At 39.4% G+C, this 15,233-nt stretch overlaps 1 protein-coding gene across 1 annotated transcript in view; it reads left to right on the forward strand.

Moving 5' to 3' along the window:
• The window catches only part of terf1 (telomeric repeat binding factor (NIMA-interacting) 1), a 51,303-nt gene extending 45,416 nt beyond the window's left edge, over positions 1–5,887 (forward strand). Inside the window, exons 9-10 of the mRNA XM_043689188.2 lie at positions 1,455–1,540; positions 3,978–5,887. Coding sequence (XP_043545123.1) covers positions 1,455–1,540; positions 3,978–4,157 — 266 coding nt within the window. The 3' untranslated portion in view covers positions 4,158–5,887. The remainder of the gene's footprint in view (positions 1–1,454; positions 1,541–3,977) is intronic.
• The last annotated feature ends 9,346 nt before the right edge of the window (positions 5,888–15,233 follow it).

Here is a 15,233-nt window from a genome sequence, read left to right on the forward strand (position 1 = left end):
CCCCTGCTTAACTTGAATTAAGTTAACATAATTTCACTTTAACAGCATGAGTAAAATTGTGTCAGTATATCTATTTAATGTTGCCAGTTTCATTTTAGCATTGTTTCCCATAGACATCCTGTTCTGACACCTGCCTTCCCATGTAATTTTTCTCCCAATGCATCTTCTCTCTCTCTCTGCATTCTGCCTTTGCCTCACCACAACCACATTTGCCTTCTAATGTTGCTCCCAATCTTGCCGCCTCCTGCGTTACTTACCTGGTCTTGCCTCCCACCTTTGCTTTATAGTTTAGACCTCAATATCTGTTATTCTCTTAGCTGCCAGCATCACTCCTGGTTCTCATTCTGAACTTGCACTGAAGTCATTGGGTCTCTATTTAGCAGTAGGTAGTTGTTCAGTGCAGGCAGTCTGAGACTTCAGCTGCTATCTGCACGGAACAGCTTCTGCCAGTAGGTGGAGTATGATCACTGTAATATTCTGAAAGTATAGGTATTTTAAATGTGGTGCTTATAGTTTATATTTTATTTTATTTCTTTTATAATCAGTGATGTAGTTTAGTTTGCAAACTATTTGAGCTAGGAGTGTACAGTGCTGCACATCCATGTACTTCTACGTTGATTTTTTTGGGGTGTGAAGGATATAAAAAAAACTGAACATTATCTCTGAAATTTAGTCCTGTGAGAACCAATGATTCACTTGAAAGAACATTTTTTTGGTGGCTGACTTAACTACTTTAACTTAAATGAGGACTTGATGCATTATATTAAAGCATTATATAAATACAAGTTGTTGTCATAGCCTAAGCCTCTGATCCTTGGAAATTAATTAACAGATTTTTGTTTCAAGTAGAGTTGGTCAATAATCAAGTATAAGATGTGTTTATGTTGAATTGAGCTTTCATCCTACGCTGTGAAAGTTGAATTCTCTGACCCAAACTGCAATCAAACTAGTGTCTGGAATATTTTAGTAACAAGGTGTAAGACACAGCTTCGCACCCATCACTGCCCATGCTGAAAGTTCCTGATTTCTGCTACGCCACTGGAAGCATAAGAGAACCTGTGCATCTCCCAGAGAAATGGAAATGTTTGAGTACCATCAACTTTTCCATCCTTATATCTCTTTCTCCTTCTCCTCCATTCTTGAGGTGCCAAAACATTCAAAGTTCAAAAAAACCACCGCCCTAGCTCTTCAGCTTTGAAAAAGAGGTTGGATGCTAGAACACTGAAGTAGAGAGAGAATGTTATTTGTTTAAAAAACTTTTCTCTAAAACCAACAATCTGCATTTGTATAAAACTGGCCAAACTACAGCAGTGTTGAAGTACTGTATTTAAAAATACAGTTCAGTTTAGAAACCTAAATACTAATGTAGAAATTAGTGAAACAAGCACGAGATAATGTGTGAAGAAGATGAAGGCTTTTGCAGCTGTAAAGTTATTGCCTGTTTTATTTTGCAGAGAAGAAATCCACAAGTAGTGGACATCTGGTGGAAAGTAAAAAGCAATCTCTGTCATCTAATTCAGAAGTCCCAAGGAAAAAAAGAGTAAGCACTTGATGAAAGGAAACTCTGGACTAATCATGGACTAAAACATTACATTGTAGAAGTCATAAAAGAAACAATCAATCCTTTTTTTTCATTACAGTACATAGGAGAGTTGATCACTTTATCAATGTACAGCTTTTTAAAAATCATTTATCGGTCCTTTGAGATGTAATCATAGGAGGGACAGAGAAAGTGTTGCCATCTTAATTAGGTTTTCCCTTTTTGCCCATTTACTGCGTTGGTCTTCCTACAGAAGAATGGCAGTGTATCTCTAATTATGATGTATTTTAGTAGTTGCTAGCTATTATTTTGATCAAAACATTGACAGTTTCAATTTTGAATATGTTTGACATTTCAGTTTTTCTTCTAACACCCCCCAATAGTGGCTAGGGGAGAGACCTGGCAATCTGGCTGTCAAACATTTTCTACTGTTACTTTGGGTTGCCAGTTAGAATACTTGTGATTCGTCTGGTGTCATTGATTTCTTTCATCTATCCCAACTTTCCCTGGTATAGGCAGAGCACTTTCCTCAAGTCCTGCTCCAAATGAAATTTTGTAGGTTTGGGATAAAATCACAGCCACTCCTCCTTGGTGTGCATTAACAAAGGTATTTTGCCAAATGATATTAAATTTGGACTTGTTTCTTCAACCAGCTGTCAAAATTAATGCCTAACAAGCTTTGAAAAACAATTTATGGAAAAAATAAAGATAAAAACTAGGAACAGGAGTAGGTTATTTGGCCCTTCGAGCTTGCTGCACCATTCAGGGTGATCATGACTGATAGTCTATCTCAATGCCATTTATTGCTTTCTTCCCATACCCCTTGATGTCTTTATCTTTAAAAAATTCTTCCTTGAGTATATTCAGTGACTTGGCCTCCACAGCCTTCTACGGTAGTAAATTCCACAGGTTGAGCATCCTGTAATTGAAGAAATGTTTCTTCATCTCAGTCTTAAATGTATACTGTAAAGAACTTTGGGCCCCTTACCTATGGAAGACATATTAGCATTGGAGACAGTCCAGAGAAGGTTCATGAGGCTGATCCCAGGAATAGAGGAATTGTCTTATGAGGAGAGATTTGTTAGACTGGACCTATACTCATTGGAATATAGAAGAACAACCTAATTAGTTTAATATAATGCTTTCTCTTCATGTTTCACTGTTCTTGGGCTTGTATTTGAATTATAAAGTTTTAACCAGTGCATTTGTTCTCATGAGGAGAGATCTTATGGGTTGCTAACATTGAGATGTAGACTGAAGGAGGCTTTAATAAAGCCAGAGAAGACAAAGGGTAGCACCACTAAAATTATGTGAAGTCCAATCATCAAATTTGCTTTTATGTTTCATGTCCATATTTACAAACCTAGGATCCAGTATTATCTATTCTCAGCTTTTTAAGGTTGTCTTCATAACTTTTAAGATATTGTTATTGAAATCCCTAGATGTCTTTGCATCTGTAGTCAATGTCTTTTTTGTTGCATATTTTCTCTAATTCTCTGCACCACCCGCCAATCCCCCCAAATGAAACACATTTAGGTCCACTAAATTTCCTCAACAATTTATCTACTCTATGCACATCTAAAATTTCTCACATTCTCTTAATAGTTAACCAGAGTGATAGAATTATAGAGATGTACAATGTGGAAACAGACCTTATGGTCCAACCCGTTCATGCCAACCAGATATCCTAACCTAATCTAGTCCCATTTGCTAGCATTTCATCCATATCCCTCTAAACCCTTCCTATTCATAAACCCATCCAGATGCCTTTTAAATGTTGTAATTGTACCAGCTTCCACCACTTCCTCTGGCAGCTCATTCCATACACGCATCACCCTCTGCATGAACAAGTTGCCCCTTAGGTCTCTTTTAAATTTTTCCCCTCTCACACTAAACCTATGCCCTCTAGTTCTGGACTCCCCTACCCCAGGGAGAAGACCTTGTCTGTTTATCCAATCCATGCCCTTCATGATTTTATAAACCTCTATAAGGCAGTCCTTGGCATCTGAAGCTCTATGAACTGTGTCATTCACAAATTTGCTATTATCTTGTAGCATACCCAAGTCTACGGTGACTTATATGTGTGTGTATGTATGTGTGTTTTTGGAATGAGCAATCATTTCAAATTGACAGATCTTTGGAGAATCAGCATTGTTTGCATCCCTCTGGTCCACAAACATTCCATTAACCACTTTTCTTTTTGTCTATAATTCTTTACTTAACTTATTTATGGGACAAGTCAGAATTATCATTCTTGCACCTGTGCTGTTAGTGATTATATGCACTTAATTTCAAAAGTTCTTCAATATCTCATGCAGTAATCAAACAACACTTGTAATTTTTAAGAGATAATGTTTATGTCTTATTCAATTAGATGAAGACACACAAATTATCTTTCACTGTACTGAAATAAATATTTATTTATTTTGTTTTGAAGCCGTGGTTATATGAAGAGGACAAGCTGCTAAAGGAAGGAGTGAAAAGATTTGGATCTGGAAACTGGGCCAAAATTCTGGAGCACTATGATTTCAACAACCGTACCAGTGTAATGTTGAAGGACAGGTGGAGAACCATGAAGAAACTCTGCATGATCAACTCTGATGTTGATGAAAGCTGAGAAATAATTGTAAAACATTCATAAAGTCACCATCACAAGTGAAGGGACGGACTAATTTTTTTTTTACGTTTTACAGCAATTTGTAGTTCAACCTAATTAACTGCCAAATCCATCAATTTGCAACATCTATGTTCATTTCTTTAAAAATCACACAACACCAGGTTATAGTCCAATAGGTTTATTTGGAAGCACTAGCTTTCGAAGTGCTACTCCTTCTTGAAGTGATGAAGGAGCAGCACTCAGAAAGCTAGTGCTTCCAAATAAATCTGTTGGACTTATAATCTAGTACTATGTGATTTTTAACTTAGTCCACCCCAGTCCAACGTCAGTTCCTCCACATCATATGTTCATTCAGTAAGCTTTCAAACTAACTTGTTAGTGACATACTTGGTGAATTTCTCAAATGTACTGTCTATTTGTAAAAATTTCTTCTGCTTCTCTTTATTGTTTTGCATTTTTGTAATAAACGAACAATGTTAGAGAAACACACCACAGCTGGCAACATCTATGGACAGAGAAACAGGTAATGTTTTGAGTCCTCTATGAGTTCTGAATGCAATTATGCTGGACCTGCTGAACTTCTCCAGCATTTTGTGTTTACTTGCAATATTATGTTTTTATTGCATTTTGTAATGACTGCTTTGTGAAATATGAAGATAACTGTATGTCTGAGTATATTTTTCTGTTCTGTGTGCCAAGTCAGGGAGGATTGTGGGAGGGGGGAAGACACACCTGCAAATTGATAGCCCTCAGATGTGGTCTTTATCAATAACCATTGCACATAACACCTTTGTGCAAAACAAATATTCTTGAGGTCTAGAAGCAGTTAAAGGCAAGTGACCTATCTCAGGCTTTCATATGTGAGAGCCTACTTGAACCTGTTCTTGGGTATTAAGAACATCCATCTTTTACTCAAGAGCCCACTGGTCCATTTATGTGAAGTGTTAAATATCTAGTTTGGTGTTTGTCATTCTGCATAGAATTTGCATTGAAAATTCACACCATATTATACTTACATGGCATGTTTAAAATTGTTTTACCAAAATATCTTGATACAATCATACTTTTGTAACAAAAGAACAACAGTAGCAGTGATGAGCAGACAGGGAACTGTAATTATTTGTTTGTAAGCAATGAGCAAATGAAAATAAATTGATAGTCTTACCTTATGCCCATTAAAGTGCTGGACTCAAAGCCAGAAGATCAGAGTTCTCATTGGCTACTAGTGTAGCAAACTTTTATGGCTTCTCACTTTGGTACTGATGATTTGGGATTAGTTCTGCTTCATAAAAGTGTAGTAGCTTATTTCACCTTATTGTAAAGCAATTATAGTCTGTGGAAATGCCTCCAATCCCAGTTCAGATTTACTGCTAGTTGAAAGAGAAACATTGCCAGTAGAAAAAAATTTGAAATGACTGACATAAAATATTGGCATTTTTATAGAACTAAATGCAGTTTGGTTCTGAATTTTAAGCATATTTTACATTGTGGTACAGTGTAGCTGCACAGCATAAAATCTATGATGTTGTGTGAATGCACTGTAAGAAAAATGTATTCTGGTTTTAATTGTGTCATTATGGGAGAGCTGCCTATAGAAATAGAAACCGCAAATCAACAAGTTGAGTCTTCAGTTTCACAAGCCTTACTAAATGGCAAGTGAGGTGCTTTAAATTTTTGGGAAGGGCAGATTTATTTAAAAATAAAATAGTAGCTATACTGTTGAATTCCAATAGCTATGTGATGTGAATGAATTTCTTCTTACATCAGATTGCAACATTTTTCTTAATACCCAATGTTCAGTATTTCCTTTTCTTCGAATTTCTTCCACCACATGCCTCCCAGTTGATTTGCGAAAATGTTTTTTTTTATTTTGTATGGTTTGAAAGACTTGAGCTTTGAAGGATTGTGGAAGGAGTTTATTTCATGTTTTGTTAGCAAAGATGGAGTGGTTTCTTTAATTCTTTAAATTATAGTCTGTGGATATTGGAGGATTTTGTTTTAACGAGGCTTCCTGGAAATCACATGACTGATAAATGCATGCTGTAGACCCTGCTGAGACTATTTTGAAAAGCGACTGTGTCGGATAATTCTTGTTTTATTTGGTTCAGTTGAAGCAAAGTCTGTTGGGAATCAACCGAATTGAAGGAAATAAAAGCAAAGTAATGCCGATACTGGAGATCTGAAATAACAGTAAACATTCAGGAGAGACTTAACTGTCTGATCACAGCGGTAGACAAAAAATAGTTAATATTTTAAGTTTAGTATGACTTTTCAGAAATGAAGGAGGATGTAAATGTGATGGACTTTATGCTGTAAAAGGGGAAGAGGAACAATCGATCAGATGGTAAGAGTCCCCCAGAGCAAAAAGCAATGTAAGTGTTACTGGCAGTGGAATTCAGATGAAAACAATGTCAGCTGTACTGAAAGCAAGTCTACAAAAACGAGAAACTGAGTGGGGGTAGGCTTAATCAAAATAAAAGACAAAGTACATGGTCTGAGTTATTTAATGTTGAAACCTGAAGGCTGTGAATTGCCTAAGTGGAAGTTGGGGTGCTATTCCTCCAGCTTGCGTTGGTTTGCTGGAGCACTGCAGAAGGGCTAGGACGGAAAGATTAGCATGATAGCAAGATGGGGGTGTATTGAAATAGCAAATAACTGCAAAGTCGTTCTTGCAGACAGGTGTTCTACAAAGTGCTCACCAAGTCTACATTTGGTGTTGCCAGTGTAGAGGAGACTGTTTTGAGCAGCGTGTATAGTAGATTAAATTGAAAGAAGTACCAGTAATGGGTGGGGCTTCACCTGGAAAACACATTTGGGATCTTTGATAGTCAGTTGGTAGGATATGTAGGCAGGTGTTACAATTTCTGTGGTTACCTGAGAAAGTGCCTTGGGAGTGACAGGAGTACATCAGGATGTCAGGGAGGAAAGACATGGTTCGAGAGAAAGGGGGGCCAAAGTGTGGAAAATAGGTTGGACAGGCTGAAGATTCAGTTAACTGCAACGGAGGAAACCCTCGGTAAGGAAATAGGAAGGTGCCGGAAAAGTCCTATGTGGGTGATATAAATGATACGTGACAAGGGAAGCTGGGAGACTGGAATGAAGTCTTAACAGAAAGCAGAGTGGGAGGAGGGGGATGCAGTGCCGTCAAGGTAACTGGGAATTGGTGGCTTAATGAAACAGAAGTCAAGGAATGGATGGGAAGAATTGAAGATGGATCAAATAAAGGTGAAAGAATGAAAACAGGAAGCAAACTTGGTTATTTTGTTTCAGTTCTGTGTAAGTGCATAGACCAGTGCCAATACAGTTATAACTGTATCAGAAAAGGAGTTGTGGGAGGGGACTGAGTAAGAAAGGAACTAGGAAGCAAACAAACTACTCAGTGATATCACTACTTAAGAACTACCATGACAATGAAGCAACTACACAGCGCAGAAGACATCAGCAAAATAGACATGCGAAAGATGAAACCCAATGGATCCAACACACCCTGATTCTACGGACTACCCAAGGTTCACAAAGCAGGGATGCCTACCTATGCCTGCTAAGCAGCTGCAAATAAGACTAAAACACCTAATAGAATAACATTGGCTCCTCCAAAGAGCTCCTCAACATCATCAGAAATATTGCAAGAGGAGGATGAAGTAATGATTTCATTTGACGTTACAGCGCTCTTTACATTTATAGACATTGACCTGGCCAAGAGTACCATTGCTACATTATTAGACAAAGTGGTTACTAGGACACCCAACGACACCAGCAGCATCAACAAGAAAAGCATACTACAATGACTAGACCTATGCCTCACAACTCCCTATACATTCAGTGGACAACAGCACACCAATGGGGTTCCCGGTATCAGCACTGAAAGCAGAAGCAGTAATGCAACAATTAGAATAGACAACCATCCCCACTATCCAACCCAAACTCTAGGTCAAGTGTGTAAGTAATACCTTCATCATCACTAAATGTACACAACTGGAAGAAGCCCACCAAATCAATAACAGCCACAGTGGAATAAAGTTCACGAAAGCAGGAGAAAACAACAGCAGGCTCCCCTTCCTGGACATATTAATTGAATGCACACCTCGGGGAACTCCAGACTAGTATGTACAGGAAAAGCAACCATACAGACCAGAAGATAATACCAACCATCCAGCTGATGTAGGACACTGTTTAAATGGACAACACACTGCAGCAACCCTGAACTCCAGAAGGTCGAACAGGAGCACCTATTCAAAGAATTTAACAGGTACCCCAAGCGCACTCAGGTACTTACAGAACAAACCTAAAGAAGAAAGCACTGCACAATCAGATATGATAATGACCATATCACATATGAAAGATATATCAGAAATGTCTTGACATTTACCTGACTACTCAGACCCCTGGGAATCTTAGTAGCCCACAAACCAATAAACATCTTTCACCAGCTCCTCACAAAGGTTAAAGACCCAAAACCTACATCCAACAGGACAAATGTTATTTATAAGATACCTTGCAAGGACCGTGAAAAACACTACATAAGACAAACTGGAAGAAAACTGATTATACGAGTGCACAAACATCAGTTCCCCACTGCCAGACATGATCAGGACACACTCATTTCCAACCACATAGACTATGAAGAACACAAATTCAACTGGGACAATGAAGCCATCCTAGCACAGGCAAAACAGAGACACATGAGAGAACACCTTGAAGCCTGGCACTTCAACTAGAACCCAATCAATAAACGCATTGAACTAGATCCCTTGAAGCCTGGCACTTCAACTAGAACCCAATCAATAAACGCATTGAACTAGTCACTCAGAATCAGAACCAGAAGTACCAAAAACAGAGGCACATAAATACCAGTTGGGACAGACCACCAACACTTTTTGTCAAAGACACATTGATGATGTTACCTAGTGAGGCGACGAAATGTCTGCAGAAAATCACACCAGCTCGGTGAACAAATTTATGACCTCACATTCAACTCTATCTGCCAACGTTTGCCTAACCTATCCATTTGTTAATTTCTTATTTCCTCTTTGTACATTTCCCATCTAATCTAGTGTTGTCAGTAAATATGGCTATAGTGCCATTTATTCCTGCATCCAAGTATATTGATTGTAAATAGTTGGAGGCTGAGGCCCAAACCCTGTGCACACTCCAACACCCCCCCCCCCCCCCCCCCGCCCATAGTTACAGCTTGCCAATCAGAAAAAGACTCATTTATCTTGATTCTCTGCTTTCTGTTGGTAGGCCAACACTTTATCAAGCTAATATATTATCCTGAAACCCATGTGATCTTACTTTAGGGACAGGCAGTTCCCGGGTTGCAAACAGTTTCCATTTTGGAGTCATACGTAAGTTGGAGCGCAATGTCAAACAATGTAAAGCAGCAATCAGTAAGGACAGGGTCTTTAAAATTACACCACTGTATGGGATTGTGTTTGTAAGTGAATGTTCAGGGACCCTGTGTTAACCTTTATCAAATGACTTGCGGAATTCCATATATACTATATCTACAGGAGCCCCATTATCTGATTCACTTGCCATATCTTCAAAGAGCTCTAATGAATAAATCAAACTTGATTTACCTTTCACAAAAGCAGGCTGACTCTGATGGATTGTGTTTTGACTTTCCAAATGTCCCGTTATTACTTCTTGAATAATAGACTTCAACAATTTCTTAATGACAGATGTTAAATTAATTGGTCTATAGTTTCATAGCTTCTTTGTTCCCCACTATTAACTCCCCAGTCTGTTCTCTAAGTGAACAATATTCATTTTAGCTACTCTCTTCATTTTTAATACTTGTACTTTTACTATCCATGTTTATACTTTGTGCTAGTTTTCTTTCATATTCTGCATGTGCTTTTTTTCTTACTTTTTTTAGTATCTTTTATTGATCTTTAAAAGTTTCCCAATCTTCCAGCCCACCCTGACTTTTGCAATTTGGTGAAAACAAGGACTGCAGATGCTGGAAACCAGAGTCTAGATTAGAGTGGTGCTGTAAAAGCACAGCAGGTCAGGCAGCATCCGAGGAGCCCTTCATCACGAATAGAGGCAGGGTGGCTGCAGCGTGGAGAGGCTATTTGGTTTGCCTTAGTTTTTATCTTTATTATAATTCCCTTCTATTAGATATGGATGCTTTGACCCCCATTCCAATCTTTCTTCCTGTCTTAAGTATTCAGCTGGGAGAGTTGAATTTCTCTTTAAAGTCTCCTATCATTCATCAACTGCCCTACATTGTAGTCTTCCTGCTCAGTCCCCAGTCCACTAGGGCCAGAGGTCTCCTCATGCATATGTAAATACCTTTGTTTAACATCAGAATATTCATGTGGGACTCCAGTTCCTTGTCCTCCAACTGCTTTTGGAATTCTTTACGATGAGATCATTCATTAATCCTACGTCATTTTACAGCTAAAACCAAAAGAACCCCACTATATTGCTCCAAGAAACAATTTCTTATATACTTTGTGAACTCTCTGAGGCTACCTTTGCAACTTTTATCAATCCAATCTATATGAATTTTAAAATCATCCATGATTATTGTTGTACCTTTCTTGCAAACTATTAGAATTTTCTGGTTCATAAAATGTCCTACTTTACAACTGTTGGATGTCAGACAGTAACTAGTTCCAGCAAGGACCTCTTTTGCTTAATTATTTTTACCCAGACTAATTCTAACTCTTGATCAGTAGTGCCAAAATCATTTCCCACAACACCACTAATCTCATCCTTTCCTGACAAAATTATACCCCCAAATCATACCTATTTGTCTCAAAGACAGAGAAAGTAAATTACATGGACAAGCTAGAGAGGCATATAAAAACTGACAATAAGAGTTTCTTTAAATATATAAAGGAAGAGAGGTCATAGTGGGCATAGATCTCTTAGGAAATGATTCTGAGCAGAACAGTTTTGGGGAACAAGGAAATGGCAGAAGAGTTAAACAGATATTTTGCATCATCTTTATTGTGGATATACTTAGAACATTTCTTTAATACTAAAGAATATAGAATTGAAATTAAGTACTATTACTGTCACTAAAGAAGTAGTATTAGACAAACTATTGGGGCTAAAGGCTGGTAAATCCCCTGGCCCTGACGGCTTGGATCCTAGAATCCTAAAAGAAATAGCTGCAGTAATAGTGGATGCATTGGTTGTAATTTTTCACGGATCATTGATTTCTGGGGAAGTACTAGAAGATTGGAAAGGTACCATTGTGACACCCTTATTCGAGAAGTGAATAAGTATAGGACCATTTGCCTAACATTTTTGTTGGAAAAGAATTGGAATCAATTATTAAGGAAGTAATTGCAGAACATTTGGAAAACCATATTATAATCAAACAGGGTCAGCATGCCTTCATGGAAGAGAAATCGTGTCTGACTATATTATTAGAATTCTCTGAGGAAGTCTTAAGCAGAGTGAATAAGAGGGGAACCAGTAGATGTGTTGCATTTGAACTTCTAGAAGACATTTGACAAGTTACTTTACAAAATGATAAGTCATAAGATAAGAACCCACGTGTTGATGGATAATTGATTCATGGGCAGGAAACGAATGGGGTTAAGCAGTTCCTTTGCAAAGTGGCAACCCATGACCAATGGGATTCTGCAGGGATCAGTACTGGGACTGCAGCTGTTTACAATAGTGAGGAAAATTGACTTGAAGAAAGGAAGCGTATTCACTGTAGCCAAATTTGCAGACAACACTAAGATGGGTGGAAAAGAAAGTTGTGAGAGGATACAAACAATTTACAGAGAGATATTGATGAGTTTAGTTAATGGACAAAAAGTTAGTGAAATAGAGTATTTATGTGGGACAATGTGAAAGCTGTTCATTTTGGAAGGGAAAACAAAAGAACATTGTTATTTAAATGAAGAAAAACTGCAGAAAGTTGCAATATTAAGGGGCTTGGGGTACTTGTGCACAAAGCATAGAAAGTTTGTGCACAGTTGCAGCAGGAAATCAGCAAGGCAAATGGGCTTCTGATGAAAGGTTGACTTGCCTTCTCCTTCTGCTGTGCTCTTCGCGCTTCACATCTACTGACTCCGGCTTCCAGTATTTGCAGTCCTTACTGTCTCCTAGGCAAATGGAATGTTGGCCCTTATTTCAAGGAGTTGGAGTATGATTCAGGAAGTCTGGCTGCAACTATACAAGATGCTGGTGAGGCCACATCTAGAGTACTGCGAGCAGTTTTGGTCCCTCTTATTTAAGTAAGAATATTATTTCATTGGAGACCATTCAGAGAAGGTTCACTAGGACAATCCCCAGAGTGAAGGGATTGTGTTTTGAGCAAAGATTTAACAGGCTGGGACTCTACTCTTCCGGTAAGATGGCGGTGGAGTAGGGCTTGTCCACCACGTACGCTTCTTATTTTTTTTTTATTCTCTCTTTTTCTCTTCTACTTTATTTTGCTTATCTCTTGGTAAAGAGCTGTGTCACAATGACCACATCGGCAGTGGTGAGTGAGTTCAGAGTGGGCTTGGGACGTCCAAGGTGAGTTTGGGTTCATGATGGTGTTTGCATCTAGTGCAGATTCATGAGGCGGTGGTAGAGATGAGTTTGGGCCCAGTATGAAATCCAGCAGCCCCAGCAGTAGCTGTATCGGCAAGGTGGGCATGAAGCAGAAGCATGGCGATGGCAGAGTCAAATTTGGGTCAGTTCGGTATCCGGCAGCGTCAGCGACCTCTGCATTGGTGAGGTCTAGCTAGGACTAATCATGGTGAGGGCAACTGCAGAGGTATAATGGTGCCAATGAGTGATGACTTACTTTGCAGCACCAGAAATGCAGCAAAGGGGTCTGGTGCCTGGCCATCAGGCCCATGGACCTTGATGAAACACTTCACAAGAAAGATTGTAAACTTGGGCACTTCCTTTATTTCTCCATTTTATTGGCTTTATTTTCTGTGTTCTGGTTTATTTTTCTGTGTTTTAAGATGGTGCCGGAGAGTGGTGACATTATACAACACTTTGCACTGTATTTTGTAACAAGATACAATAAATAAATCAAACAATTAAAGTCTATTCACTGCAGTTTAGAAGAATGAGAGGTGATCTCATTGAAACTTATAGGATTCTTAAGGGACTTGACAGGATAAATGCTGAAAGGATGTTTCCCCTCATGAGAGAGGCTCGAAGACCAGAGTGCATAGTCTCAGAGTAAAGAGATGCCAATTTAAGTCTGAAATGAGGATGAATTTCTTCTTATTGACAGTTGTGAGTCTTTGGAACTCCTTACCATAGAGAAGTGTGGGGCAGACGTCTTATGTATATTTAAAGCTGAGATAGATAGATAGTCATACAATCACAGATTTAGATTTAGATTTTATAGTCAGGTGTTGTAGTGATTGAAACTAGGTGAATTTCATAGACTATGAGATCCTTGATTGGGGATGTTAACCTGGGCCAATCAGGGGGCACAGGCTGACCATTGTAAACAGGGGATATTGGGCTGTCTTATGTGCTTGTCATTGTTACTGGTTTCTGATCAAAACTGGGATTTGAGGTTTGTCCTCATTTCCCTGAAAACTGGTTGAATGGTAGGGTTTGGGGCCTGGCTTTGCCATTCCTCTCCCTTGTAAAATTGCTGTTTCTCTGTATACAGCTGTTAGTGTTAATGTTTTCTAAACTGTATTGATTAATAAAATAAAAATATCTAAACAGGGGATAACCTTCTCTCTGCTTCTGGCTGCATTTCAGTCCCTCACCTCTGATCTTTGGGCACCCGGTGCAGAGGGGGGAGAGTAGGTCAGAGGATCTCCCAGTGGGTCTGCTCCTGGGGCTGGCCAAACTGGCCATAAACAGCTCCAGGCAGCGGGCCGTGAAGGGGGTCATTAAGGCCGATTGCCTGCCCCTCTTCCATGGCTACGTCCGAGCCTGGGTGTCTCTGGAGAAGGAAGACGCGGTATCTATTAACACCCTTGAACTGTTCAGGGAGAGGTGGGCACTGCAGGGAATGGAGTGTTTTATTTCCCCCTCCAACTCTATTTTGATTTAATCCCTGCCCTCCCCTTCTCTTTTTTGATCAAGCAGCATTGCCCTTTGATGTGAAGGGCACTGCTTGTCACTGGCCACTCGGGTGTTTCCTTTCTTCCTGGTGGTGGAATACAAATAAAGATTTAAACAGGGGATTTAGAATCTCCTTAGTTCATGGCACTGAGCCGGAGCTGATTGACCACAGCCAATGCACTGTGCACAAGGAAATAAAGGGTGTCTTGGTGATGGGATACTGGCCTCTGTGCACTTATGTCACGTACTAAATGAAAAGTATATAATGTCGCTATTCAAGGTGACATCTTAGATACACAAGGTACCCAGGTACAAAAAAAGGAGGTAGAAAGTAGTAAAAGAGAGAAGTAAAGTATAAGAAATTAAGCATTACACACCATCATAGAATAAGTAGAAAAATAAGGTAATAAGTTAATAATTAAAGTCCTTTTTGATACAATCTAGAAAAGTAAAAGAATAATATTAAAATCTCAAGTCTTTCTTGACTGCTTAGCCATGCTGGGGCCCAAACCTCTCCGCTTAGCTCACATTCCAGAAGACCTCAGCTGTCTGTTCTTAGTGCCACAGATATTGGGGACCTCCCTCACCACTCGCTCTTCCCACGTCAGGCCGTGATGCCATTGCTGCTGCTGATGCTGCAGCCTTTGATCTCCTCCTGCTGCCTCCGGAACACGTCCGGGCAGGACCCGCTCACGGGCCTCCGATCACAGGGTATATGCTGGGCCCTGCTCTCATTGCCGGCACAGCACAGAAACAGACCCGTCAGTCCAGCTGGTCCCTGCCATCTAGATATCTTAAACTAATCTAGTCCCATTTGCCAGCACTTAGCCCATATCCCTCCAAATCTATTCACGTACCCATCCAGATGCCTTTTAAGTGTTGTAATTATACCAGCACCACCACTTCCTCTGGCAGCTCATTCTATACACGCACCACCCTCTGCATTAAAAAGTTGCCTGTTAGGTCTCTTTCCCCTCTCACCCTAAACCTATGCCCAATAGATTTGCACTCCCCTACTAGGGGAAAAGACTTTATCTATTTACCCTTTCCAAGCCCCTCATGATTTTATAA

This window comes from Chiloscyllium plagiosum, unplaced genomic scaffold (assembly GCF_037043375.1).
Source record: "Chiloscyllium plagiosum isolate Xiang-an unplaced genomic scaffold, Cpla_swu_hap1 HiC_scaffold_4, whole genome shotgun sequence".
Taxonomy (NCBI): domain Eukaryota; kingdom Metazoa; phylum Chordata; class Chondrichthyes; order Orectolobiformes; family Hemiscylliidae; genus Chiloscyllium; species Chiloscyllium plagiosum.